Here is a 13,789-nt window from a genome sequence, read left to right as displayed (position 1 = left end):
CCAAAACAACATTTACTTGTTAAACAGTGTTAAAATGAACTTGAAGTGGTTTCTTGCTAAGTTTAACAGTAAAGCACTTAATACATGCGGAGATGTATATTTGTATCACCATATATGTTCTTAACAGAAAAGATTTAATTTTAGAGAAATTTTCAAAAATTCAGGTTGATGGTCCTTTTTAACATGATAAGTCACATATATTTTTAGCACTAACACATCTTATAATCTCTACTCTTCTCTCACTGTGTTATCACTAGGTCACTAACAGGGAGCGGAAGATCGCTTCACTTCAGACCCAAGTCTCCGATCTCCATGCGGAGATTGCTCAAACTGAAACTGAGTACGGTACTCAGAAACAGCTCGTAAAAATACTGCAAGATAAGCAACGTCAGCACCAGAATGAGGTATGAGGGTTTTGAAGAAAATGTCGAACAAATATAGTCTTATATTATATATTTTCCTCTGTGTAAGAAATTTGGGCAGTGCAGTTCCAAATACTGTAAAATCATTAAATTTTGTGGGCATGAAATTTCGTGGTTTTGGTTAAAACAGCAATTTTGTGGGGATATGAATTCGTGGATTTCAACTTTTGAACATAAAATGAATGGGGTTTTTACTTGTTCGTTGGGATTAAATTCTGTGGATTGACTCAACCACGAAATCCACAAAAATTAGTCCCCCACGAATATTAATGATTTCACAGTACATCATTGCAAAGCATTTTCCAGAATGTAGTTTTTAGGTTACATATAGATTTCAGTGTGACTAGCAGCTGAGCACATCTTAATTTTAAGAGCTAAAAATGTTACTGGTGTCTGGGATTGAATTTAAAAAAAATGAAGGAAACCTATATAAAGGAAGTCAACAGTTAGCATGTAGGGTTAAGGGATCAATTCCCAATCGCGGCTGATATCCTGACTACTTAACAAGAAACCTTTTTATTCAGGCCAAGAATTAATCCAGGTTCAAATTAATATGAGCCGCGCCATGAGAAAACCAACATAGTGGGTTTGCGACCAGCATGGACCCAGACCAGCCTGCGCATCCGCGCAGTCTGGTCTGGATCCATGCTGTTCGCTTTCAAAGCCTATTGGAATTGGAGAAACTGTTAGCGAACAGCATGGATCCTGACCAGACTGTGCGGATGCGCAGGCTGGTCTGGATCCATGCTGGTCGCAAACCCACTATGTTGGTTTTCTCATGGCACGGCTCATATCAGCTTTTTATGTGTTGTAAATTTCTATTGTGAAATCAAATTCCGTCGAACTTCTGCTTCAGATCTCAGGGGTTTTGGTTTTCAGCTTTTCCATCATTTTGCTTCTTGGTGCTTACTTCCCACAAATGTACACTACTGTTACAATGCACTTACATGATTCATGGTTGACATGTATTATAATGTACAAGTATTATAAGTGTGTATTATCATTCACAGGTTCAGAAATCTGATGATGTTATTCGTCAGTTACGGGATGAGTTGGCAAGAACCAAGGAAGATTACTCTAGAACATCTCATGATGTAAGTTTTTTTCCCATGGAACACTATTGTAAAATAATTCGTAAGATTATATTGGTATGAAATAAAGGATGAGGTCTCTTTAAATATATTACGAGCAATTAAAGAATTGAGGTAACTGAATGGTTAAACCGACTTTCTTCTTTCTAATATGTTAGTAACTTTCTTTTGAAAATATGCTTGGGAAACTTTCTTCTGGAAATAATTATGATAAACATTCTTCCTAAAATATGCTTGGAAACTTTCTTCTGAAAATATGTTTGGAAACTTTCTTCTGAAAATATGCTTGGGAAACTTTCTTCTGAAATTAATTATGATAAACTTTCTTCTGAAAATATGCTTGGGAAACTTTCTTCCTAAAATATGCTTGGGAAACTTAAAAAAAAGACAAACAAAATGAGGACTTCTTTTGAATGTTAAGATAACCAAATGCTTTTGAATTGTTTTTCATTTTCTTTATTTACATTCTCTAGAAAAGAAGACAAAAAGTAAAATGTTTGTCCTGCATTTTGCTTACTAATATTTTGTTTAACATATCATAAAACATTATCATACGTTTAATCATGAATTCACTTTTACCGCCGTTTTCGCTGATAAAAATACATTCCTCGGCAAACAGGGTCTTATATAAGATATAACGGGATAATACTACAGCCGTTTACAACATTTTAAAACACTTCAAACATTTATTTAAACCCTGTAAAGTTGTGGAGTTTACCCTCTTCAGCATATATTTACTCTAGTAAATCTGGAGATAAACGTTCTTGTTTGTTCAGTACCATATTTTGTCAATAGTTCATCAAAAGCAGATTTATACAGAAAGTCTAGCAAATACTTGATTATGATGCTAATCTTGGCTTTGTTTGTAAATCAGCATGATACTTAAATTCCTTGGGGACCGTTTGGAACATGTAGATGTTCTGTTAGTACTATAGTACTATTACATACTGTAAAATCATTATTATCATAGGACTATTATGGTGGATTTAAGGTTCTAATCTTGATTTGTAAGTTAGCTCTCTAAATCTAATCCCAAGGAATATATGAATTTTTTTTCCATTATATTGGCATGCAAAAGTTGATATTCACATAATATGTTTTATTCATATGCCCTTGAAAAAGCTGTCTTCGTCAAAATCACCAAATTTTATGCCTTTGATTAAGTGTTTCCAAAGTACTCTAGAAATCTGAAATGCTTTCCAGGCATACTAAATATAGAGCCGGCAGGTTTTTCCCCCCGAGGCGAGATGAATCTTTTTCTGTGACAATTTCAAATAAGACAGTATGTCTGAAGTTGATTGCCATCCACATCTTTGTTCAGCTTCTCCTAAGAACAAGTCAGTAATGGAATAAAATTCTGGAACATTGATGAGTTGTTGTTACATAACTGTAGTGCTGTTGGCAAAAATTGGTGTTAAACTTTTGAGACAAAAAACAGTTTCAGACTTCAAATGTCGTGAACACAAGTGGCAGTCATCATATGAACTTTGCTGACACTGCCGTAAGCTTTTCTTACATAGAAATGTTTTAGCAAGCTAGAGAACTTTGTGGCGAGTTTGTCCCCAAAAGCTGATCCACCACTGTAAAAGCTGATCTTTTGAGAGGAAAAAAATCTTAATGATTTGTTGGTTTTAATACAATTTTTATGCAGACGTTTTCAGAATTACTTGTTGAATTACTAGCTATATCTGATGTCTTGCACCAGTGATACCTTCAAAATTGTTTTGAAAAGAAACACAATAAACAAACAAAATCTGTTGGTCCTAACATAATTTTATTGGTTTATATCAATGAGCAAGATTTAACTCTTACATTACGATTTTTTACCTATTGTAAATTATACAATTGCAATTAGAGAGTAAGATAAGAAAGAAAAAGTTAAAGCGAGGTGTGAGCAAATGTTTGCACGAAAGATTTAAAACTTTGACAAATACTGCAAAACTCGAGAAGGACATTTTCATGTGCTAGCTTGAAAAAGTTGTTACAACTTATTTCAGAGTTTATGCCAGGAGAAAATTTGGTTCATTTATATCATACATAGTATTGTGTTTTGGATGGAGTGTTATGTGGTTTGCTTTGTGTTCTGTTAGAATTGTAATGGAATACCTCGATATTCTGTAATGTTAAGATTTTTCAAACAGATTAAATTGCTCAAATTTTGATACAGTTATAGACATATAAATCAAATGAATAGTGATTTTTATAAAAGAAAATAAATACACTGATTGGAAAATTTGTCAGTTAGATACTGTGACATTCATTCAGCGGCCATTGTCATGTAAAAATCTGACAGGCTTTCAGCCCTTAGATATTAAAAACATCAGCACTTGATTGATTTTCAATTGGCATGAAATGATTTACCGTGCTCCAATTAAAACAAAGATTTCGATACATCGCCATTTGATAATCTAATGATTATTGGCTGTGATTGTCCTTCAAAATAACAATCCCAAAATGCTTAGTTATCGGGACTAAATCATGATATTGTATTACATCTCGAAGTCAAATATTTGCATATGTGTACAAAGAAGCCGACTAAGTAACAAACTGTGATTTTGAATTACGATCGGGATTAGGTTTTATGCGCGGAGAGATTTTTCATATGTTCGTGGATACGAGTGACCTGTGTGTGTTGAATCTTGTGTGTTTATTTTTATGATGGATATGTAGTGACTTTGGCTTATTTGGCTATCATAATGAGTGAGGCAAGTTTTGTGGGTTTTTTTCTTGATTTTTTTTTTATTATTTATCATTGAAGTGTAATGACTGTGGTCTAATGAACTGATTTTTTAAGGAACAAAATTAGGAAATATAAGAATGTTACAGTCAGTAATTACATAGCAAAAAAAGTAAGGACAGTGTTTCATGCTTTAAGGTGTCGATGAGGTTAAAGCAAAAAATTTGGTAATTAATTCATGAATGTTTAATGAGTGTTAGCACTTAACTGAACATTATTTTACATATTTAAGAATTTGAACAATTTTTATATTCGTTTAGAGAATGATGAAACTTTCAATTTTCTGATTTGTTATTTTAGGTATCTCATTATGAAAGACGTATTCATACCCTGGAGGCAGAGTTGCAGGACTCCAAGGAGCAGAGAAGGCGGGCTCTGGAAGAGGTACATTTTCATATCAGTTCTGGAAACATTAAGATATAAACATCCTGATGTGATTGGATTTGTTTGTCAGTTAAACAGAGGAGTTCAAGCATTTTATATTCTGCAATATACAAGGTTTGACTCTTGGACCTGTGAGAGAACATTCTAACATCAGTGATGACATTAGAATGAAAACAAATAAGGCCTTCTTGTGGTTTAGTGACTGATTTGCAGCGGATGATTGTTCAGATGCTTTGATGTTTGACCACTCAGAGTAACACCCTTGTGGTTCCTGCTCATGTAGACTCTAAACTGTGGTAAATCAAGACAATAAACCATGCAACGGCCTTGATTATTTGATAATTATATGATAGTTTTAGGAAGTATTTTGGAAGTTGTTAATGATGGTTTGATAATAGACCGATATATTTGCTTGATTATAAGGAAAGCTTAAGGTTCATATATTGGCATTTAATATCAACACTTCTTTGGACAACATTGTCTTACATTTTATGTAATATTGGTATTAAAAAAAGAGTCATTTTAAGAGCCGCATGAAAGACATTTGAGCCACTTTTCTGATAATTTAGCAATGGCTCAAGTGCTGCCTGACAGAGTGACCCTTGAGTATAGTTCGAACCTGAGACCTCTTGGTGGGCAGGGCAACACTTCTGCTTCCCATACACTTAGGTTTGAATATTAATAAAAGTTAAAATGATTTGATGAATTAATATTTTTCCACATTGTAATTTTTAGATCGGACAGCTTCAGGATCGTCTAAGAGATGGCCAGACTTCAACAAAGGATCATCATACTGTGTTGAAATCGGAACTTGCTAGAAGAGATGAGACGATACAGAAGTTGCGGCGAGATGTCCTTAGTCTGCAGGAGAAACGAGACGCAGCAGTTTCTGAGGTAGAGAATTGGAGTTATTGATTGAACAAATGTATTGTAGCATAATGTGCAGCTAAAATCTTTTGCCTTTATTAGTGAGTAATAACTTCTTTATGCAGTAATAAACAATTTTAATCGATAATTTTATCACAGTTTGTTTAGGATTATCAGCTGAAGTTTATCAAAAGCTAATTGAATAGATTAAAAAAATTCTCTGGCAGTAAACACTTTTAAAGGCAAAACTATAACACAAATTTTGAATAATGAGCAATGCACTTGAAACATTTTTATAGCGATTTATGTAACTGTATGTAGATTTTTATAGCAAGTTTAGTTTTGACATGTGATAATTTATAAAGGTTGTATATTTAGCTAGAGAGATTGAATACTATTAAGCTATTGTTGCATTTTGACGACATTGTTCTGTTTTGTGTGTTTTTGGACATTTTTACACAAAATGCATGTGTGGCATATTTGACTGTTTAACTTCACTTATTACTGTAAAATCAGTTACATTCACAGAGAACTGATTTTTGACATTCCATTAATCCATGAAAAGGCAATAAACAAGGAAAACACCCTTATATGATATTTTTAGAAAATGCAAAATCTGCTAATTCATGTCACAGTGAGATACTGTGAAATCGTCGCTTCTAAATTTTGTATTTTCAGCTAGACCAGCTATTTACTATTCAAGGATATAAATTCATGGATTTTGATCTTTGAATTTAAATAAATGGGAAGTTTACCAGTCCTGTTCATTGGATTTGATATTGTCAATAGACTAAACATCAAAATCCACAAAAATTTGATTTTACAGTGGTCAGTTCGGTCAAAAACACTGGGGGGTGGAGGTTGGTGGAGGGTAGGGACATCCTCTTAGCAATTTTTGAAAGCACTCCTTGAAACAGCGCAACTTATCATTCCTTTCTTAATTTATCTTGTAATTCTCTTAAATTTATGTTTGAATTAAATCACAATTTCATTGATCCTTGAAAGAGGATAACATATTATATAAACAGTCAAATATTGCCATGGTTGTTCAGTGGAATCTGCTCAAAAGACCCATAATTATATATAAACAATTTAACATGATGAAATAATGTGTATGCATGGTTTTAGCTGGACCAGGAGACTAAAAATCTGCATATATCTGAGGATAAAATAAAACATCAACAAGAGGAGGTAACTCTATCTGTTCCACTGTGTTAATTTCTTCCCTTTGCACACCTCAAAAATCTCTCTTGACCAGGGGAGGTAACTCTCTGATTCACAGTTAATTATCTCCATTTGGACTCAAAGTCTCTTGTAACAAGAGAAGATAACTTCTTTTTTTCAGTATTAATTACTTCCCTTTGCACTTTCTCAAAATGTCTCCACTTTTGGTTATGGAAAACAGCTTCTTTGACTGAATGGTGGTAGAATAGTTGATAGAAATTAGGGTCTGTTTCTTCTGCTGGAGATATAACAAAAGAATGAGAAGAATTCTTATTGCTGAGTTAGATTCAACAGTCTTTTTAAGATCAAATAGACCTTGCATTTAGTCTACACTAAAAATGTTCAGATTTTTTATCTGTACAAGCCAAATTCAGTTAAGTACTACTGCTGAAAAACAAATTTGTTGAAGCCACAGAAAATTACTATATGGTAAATTTATATATTCTAATAAACATCATCATTAATGTTTGGACAAAACATCAAGATAATAAATTTGTACATCATGTCAAGAAAATGCATATAAGAAAAAAACTTTTCACAAACTCACAAGTTCTTTTATTTATTTGAGGAAATCAGATATTAATAAAAAAATATTTCTTTTAATTATTCCTGTTTTAATGTTCCTTTGCACAGTTTTGTTTCATTTTTTTCCTTTGCACAGATATTAATCATTTTCCTGAAGCACATATGAGCCGCACCATGAGAAAACCAACATAGTGCGTTTGCGACCAGCATGGATCCAGACCAGCCTGCGCATCTGCATCCCCGCAGTCTGGTCAGGATCCATGCTGTTCGCTTTCAAAGCCTATTGGAATTAGAGAAACTGTTAGCAAACAGCATGGATCCTGACCAGACTGCAGGGATGCGCAGGCTGGTCTGGATCCATGCTGGTCGCAAATGCACTATGTTATTTTTCTCATGGTTCGGCTCATATATTTTGGTTTGAATGCACGATTTTCATTTATTTGTTTTGAATTCTTTTATTTTCTCTTGATTGTTTATAAATTAAATATAGATAAACTTAATACACATTTTTAAAAGAAAAAGAAAATGAGATTTGAGCTAGGTTCTTATACTAACTGAAAAATTCAGCAAATGTGTTTTTAGTGAGCTGAATGAAAAGAAGAGAAAAACTGTGATTAAACACATTAGGGAAATAATTTTGAAGAGCAAACAGGTGTAAGAAATCAAGTTTAGACATTGAAATAAATGGTAGAAGTGATAGGTAGAAAATGCTTTTCACAAAATGTCTGAGGTATTCAAAAACTGGTTACTGGTATGGAAATGATTGTTCCTGTATCATTGAACTTGCTCCCTTTCTCTTAGTAATATGGTTTGTTTACTTTAAGATGGGTTAACCCTTACTTAAATTTCTATAATGGACTTGTCCATCTTTCAATTTGGACAGTACCATTAACTGTTAAAAGGGGTGTTTACCAAAAAGATACTGACTAAATAGCGAACAGTGCAGATCATGATCAGACTGCACGGATGTGCAGGCTGATCAAAATCTACACTGGTCGCAAAGGCAGAATCAATCATACCCAGCATAATAAGGGTTAATGGATGTATTTAGAGCACTTTACCATGTAACCAGTTTTTGAAGGTAGCAAGATGCTCAAATCTGCTTGCTAAATTAGCAGCAATCGCACGCAGTATTACGATAATTTGTTGCAGCTCACTTCAAATGCTTTATTCTAGAACCTGATATATTAGTGTTATTGTTGTGACATATATATGATATAACTTGACGTTACATGTAATCATTCATTAACCTGTACTAAAACAAAGTTTCAGTTGGAATTATAGCTCTCAGGTAGATCATGTGACTAGTTGAATGATGTAAGTTTGCTATTTTTATGTTCACTGCTATTTTTAGCTCCATAGAGTAGAAACCAGAGTTAAGTCCCTTGAAGAGGAACTCTCCAATGCAAAGAAACAAACAGAAGATGCAAAAACAGAAGTATGTAGTTTCATCGTTCATCTTGAAAACCTTTTCTTGCAGCTCTAATTTTGAAGTGCACCTTTGTTTTCGCAAACTGACAATCTGCACATACTGTAAAAAAAGTTCGTTTCATAATTTGTTTGAGCCATTATTAACAAATAAAGGAATGTTTGTTTCTTAAACGTTTTATTTACCATTTCAAAACAATTCAAACAAACCCACTTGAGGATAGATTATTATTTCTAATATACGTTACATACCCCACTTACACCCAATTTTGATTTTTGTGTTATCATCCCCGAGTTATAATAGATTAGGTGTAGCATGCGTTAATTTATAATTTAGATAGTCATTCAGTTGATTCATCATTATTTTTATTTCTTTCCTGTGATGAAATCAGGTGAGTAATCATGTAGCAAAATTGGCACGGAAAGAGGGCGAGATTGCGTCGATACGTGCACAGCATTCGGAGTCTTGCGAGCAGGTATTACACGTGCACGGACAAGCTAGCATGATCATTGTGTGGTTATAGTAGAAGTTTATACCTTATTTCTGTGGATAAATGAACTCTGTTGCATGGTGTTTTCATGTAGTAGTTTATTAGAACTATTTATTCTGTGTATGTGAACTTAAATGCATGATAAATTAAAAATGATTTGAATTTAAAAGCTTTTTTTCCGGTATCTGTGAGTATAGCAAGTCTTGATATTTCCTGCACATTAAATATATATGAAGAGGGGAACACTCAGAAATATCACATACTTTAACATATATTATGCCATAATGTATTGATACGGAGATGCTAGACGGTTTGGTTGATACATGTTTAATTATATAACAATAATATTAAATATTTATACAATAAGGTTTATAAATATTGAATTGGCCAGGAAATTAGATATAACACAAAAAAACTTCTGATTTTAACTAGGTTTTGTCATGTCTACACATTTCCAACTGTGAATTTTTCCTGTATGTAGCATGTTCAATCATATACATATTTTTGAGATGAGCAATTTAGATTTGTTACAAACAGAATTTTTGTTGTCTGTTTTGAGATAAAAAAAAAAAAAAGTATACATTTCTGTTAAGATTGTCCCTTTTCACCAGTTCAGTTTTGTAACTCCTATACAAACCATTGTACTTGAATACATAAGTTAAAGCATGGCTTATATTCATATACCTTTTCTAGATGGTTGTAGATGTGGCTTATCAGGGAAATGCTTTTTCCTTTCATTTTTTTTTTTTGCTTTGGATATAAAGAATGGTGGTGTATTGATACATGTGCGCTTGAAAATGGAAAATGATTTGAATAATCTATTTGGCAATGATAAAGGTGTTTTATGGTTTAGAAATAATAACTAGAGAATTAAACGCGTGTTAGTTGTTATGGCTTTAGAAGAATACTTGCGTTAAAACTGTCATAGACTAACACAAAGTTTTCTTATGATATATATTATGTCACTGCACACAGTGTATTGCATGGCAATATTATGCACATACATTCTATTCTATTCTGTTAATACAGATATATATTGTACAAAAGCATGTAAATGTCAAAATTTGCAATATATTTTGTTACAGGTTTACTCTATAAAGAACAAAATGATAGGTTTCAGTGCTTTGTAGATATCCACTAAATTGAGACTTCACTTCATATTTCCGATTTTTTTCTGTCACATTAAAGAAAAATCTGTTTCCAGATTTCTTACACTTTTACTTTTCATGTCACATAAATGACTAAATGTGTTATATTCAAGTTTAAAATTGAAAGGAAAGTCTTTAAGTCAAAGAAGAGTGTACGGGAATGTAGATATTGGCTCCATTACAAGGTCGTCTGATGCTATTTTGTGTTGTATATTTCAGATAACTATGTTAACAAACAGTATACAGAAACTACAGTCCTCCTCCAAGGATACGAGGGATGCACTTACATCTGAGGTAATTGTTTCTCTCATATATATTTACTGCTTCAAAGCCTGACCTATTTTTTGCCATGTTTTCCCATAGTGTATCTAGAATCCATGGCTTTGTTTTGTTTTTACCTCGACTATTCTTAGAATAGTCTAGCTATTCTACTCACCCTGGCGTCGGCGTCGACGTCACACCTTGGTTAAGTTTTTGCATGCAAGTACATACAGCCATCAATTAAAGGCATATAGCTTTGAAACCTATTTTTTCTTTTTCTAGGTCAATTAACAACCTCTCTGGGTCAAGTCCCATAACTCTGACATGTATTTTGAGCAAATTATGCCCCCTTTTGGACTTAGAAAATTTTGGTTAAAGTTTTACATGCAAGTTACTATCTCCAAAACTAATGCAGATATTGATTTGAAACTTCACTTGTGTCTTCGGGGTTATAAATCTAGTTGATAGCAGCAAGTCCCATAACTCTGACCTTTATTTTGGCCAAATTATGCCCCCTTTTGGACTTAGAAAATCTGGTAAAAGTTTTGCGTGCAAGTACATACAGCTATTTCTAAAAGGCATATAGATTTGAAACTTATTTTTCCTTTTTCTAGATCAATTACCAACCTCACTGGGTCAAGTCCCATAACTCTGACATGTTTTTTGAGCAAATTATGCCCCCTTTTAGACTTAGAAAATTTTGGTTAAAGTTTTACATGCAAGTTACTATCTCCAAAACTAATGCAGATATTGATTTGAAACTTCACATGTGTCTTCGGGGTTATAAAACTAGTTGATAGCAGCAAGTCCCATAACTCTGACCTTCATTTTGGCCAAATTATGTCCCCTTTTGGACTTAGCAAATTCTGGTTAAAGTTTTGCGTGCAAGTACATACAGCTATTACTAAAAGGCATATAGATTTGAAACTTATTTTTTCTTTTTCTAGATCAATTACTAGCCTCACTGGATCAAGTCCCATAACTCTGGCATGTATTTTGGGCAAATTATGCACCCTTTTGGACTTTGAAAATTCTGGTTAAAGTTTTACATGCAAGTTTCTATCTCCTAAACTAATGCAGATATTGAATTGAAACTTCACATGTGCCTTCGGGGTTATAAAACTAGTTGATAGCAGCAAGTCCCATAATTGATATGCATTTTGGTCAAATTATTCCCCCTTTTGAACTTAAAACTCTTTTGATATTTAACCTTTTTGGGTAATATTTTCCTGCTTCTGGGACAATATTTCGAATAGTCGAGCTTGGCTGTCTTACGGACAGCTCTTGTTTGAAATAAGTACTGGTTTTAGGTTGTCTCCCATTACAACAAGGGTAAGAGTTATCCCCACTTCACGTCATGAAATTATGGTACTGTGAAATGACTTGCTCTTTTGAGCTGAAAATTATACTCATAATATCTTATGATTGTTCTTTATTAAGAGAATACTGTAAAACCATTTAATATCGTGGGCATGAAATTTCGTGGTTTTGGTCAAAACGGCAATTTCGTGGGGATAAGAATTTGTGGATTTCAACTTCTGAACAAAAAATTAATGGGAATTTTACTTGTTTGTTTGGATTAAATTTTGTGGGTTGACTCGACCACGAAATCCACGAAAAATAGTCCACAACGAAAATTAATGATTTCACAGTACCATATTTTTCAAACAGGTTAATATCATAACATAGAGACAATATTGTAATAATTTTTTAGCTCACCTGTCACATAGTGACAAGGTGAGCTTTTGTGATCACCCTTCATCCGTCGTCCGTCCTTGCATTCGTCAACAATTTCTTGTCTGCACGATAGTGGTTTCATTCATGATTTTATTTTAAGCAAACTTGCACACAACTTGTATCACCATAAGATCTCGGTTCCTTTCTTGAACTGGCCAGATCCCATTATGGGTTCCAGAGTTATGGCCCCTGAAAGGGCCAAAATCAGCTATTTTGACCTTGTCTGCACAATAGCAGCTTTATTTATGATTTGATTTTTACCAAACTGGCACACAATTTGTATCACCATAAGATCTTGGTTCCTTTCTTGAACTGGCCAGATTCTATTATGGGTTCCAGAGTTATGGCCCCTGAAAGGGCCAGAATTAGCTATTTTGACCTTGTCTGCACAATAGCAGCTTCATTTATGATTTTATTTTAATCAAACTTGCACACAACTTGTATCACTATAAGACCTTCGTTCCTTTCTTAAACTGGCTAGTTTCCATTATAGGTTTCAGAGTTATGGCCCCAGAAAGGGCCAGAATTAGCTATTTTGACCTTGTCTGCACAATAGCAGCTTCATTTATGATTTGAATTTAATCAAACTTGCACAAAACTTGTGTTGCCATAAGATCTCAGTTCCTTTATTGAACCGGCCAGATCCCATAATGGGTTCCAGAGTTATGGCCCCTGAAAGGGCCAAAATTAGCTATTTTGACCTTGTCTGCACAATAGCAACTTCATTTATGATTTGATTTTAACCAAACTTGCACACAATTTGTATCACCACAAGATCTTGGTTCCTTTCTTGAACTGGCCAGATTCCATCATGGGTTCCAGAGTTATGGCCCCTTGAAGGTCCAACATTGGCTATTATGGCTTTTGCAGCCATATAGAGACTTCATTTATGGTTTTATTAGCTCATCTGATTTTTTGAAAAAAAATGATGAGTTATTGTCATCACTTGAGCGGTTGTCGGCGTCGGCGTTGCCTGGTTAAGTTTTATGTTTAGGTCAGCTTTTCTCCTAAACTACCAAAGCTATTGCTTTGAAACTTGGAATACTTGTTCACCATCATAAGCTGACCCTGTATAGCAAGAAACATTGCTCCATCTTGCTTTTTGCAAGATTTATGGCCCCTTTTGTACTTAGAAAATATCAGATTTCTTGGTTAAGTTTTATGTTTAGGTCAACTTTTCTCCTAAACTATCAAAGCTATTGCTTTGAAACTTGGAATACTTGTTCACCATCATAAGCAGACCCTGTACATCAAGAAACATAACTCCATCTTGCTTTTTGCAAGAATTATTGCCCCTTTTGGACTTAGAAAATCAGTTTTCTTGGTTAAGTTTTATGTTTAGGTCAGCTTTTATCCTAAACTATCAAAGCTATTGCTTTAAAACTTGCAACACTTGTTCACCATCATAAGCTGACCCTGTACAGCAAGAAACATAACTCCATCCTGCTTTTTGCAAGATTTATGGCCCCTTTTG

General features: G+C 33.8%; 1 protein-coding gene across 25 annotated transcripts in view; it reads left to right on the top strand.

Annotated features, from left to right (window-relative positions):
• The window catches only part of LOC123550510 (golgin subfamily B member 1-like), a 111,467-nt gene that overhangs the window by 28,070 nt on the left and 69,608 nt on the right, over window positions 1–13,789 (top strand). For 11 of the 25 annotated variants that reach the window (XM_053545802.1, XM_053545801.1, XM_053545799.1 and 8 more), the window contains 9 exons: window positions 258–404; window positions 1,433–1,516; window positions 1,987–2,001; window positions 4,551–4,634; window positions 5,370–5,528; window positions 6,630–6,692; window positions 8,605–8,688; window positions 9,071–9,154; window positions 10,537–10,611. In XM_053545802.1, the coding sequence (XP_053401777.1) occupies window positions 258–404; window positions 1,433–1,516; window positions 1,987–2,001; window positions 4,551–4,634; window positions 5,370–5,528; window positions 6,630–6,692; window positions 8,605–8,688; window positions 9,071–9,154; window positions 10,537–10,611 (795 nt within the window). Of the gene's footprint in view, window positions 1–257; window positions 405–1,432; window positions 1,517–1,986; window positions 2,002–3,565; window positions 4,219–4,550; window positions 4,635–5,369; window positions 5,529–6,629; window positions 6,693–8,604; window positions 8,689–9,070; window positions 9,155–10,536; window positions 10,612–13,789 lie in introns of those variants that run through there. The other 14 variants (XM_053545823.1, XM_053545800.1, XM_053545808.1 and 11 more) reach the window with 10 other exon arrangements.

Source organism: Mercenaria mercenaria, chromosome 6 (assembly GCF_021730395.1).
Source record: "Mercenaria mercenaria strain notata chromosome 6, MADL_Memer_1, whole genome shotgun sequence".
Classification (NCBI taxonomy): domain Eukaryota; kingdom Metazoa; phylum Mollusca; class Bivalvia; order Venerida; family Veneridae; genus Mercenaria; species Mercenaria mercenaria.
Note: the sequence above shows the minus strand (reverse complement) of the source record. Positions and strands in the feature narration are given on the sequence as shown.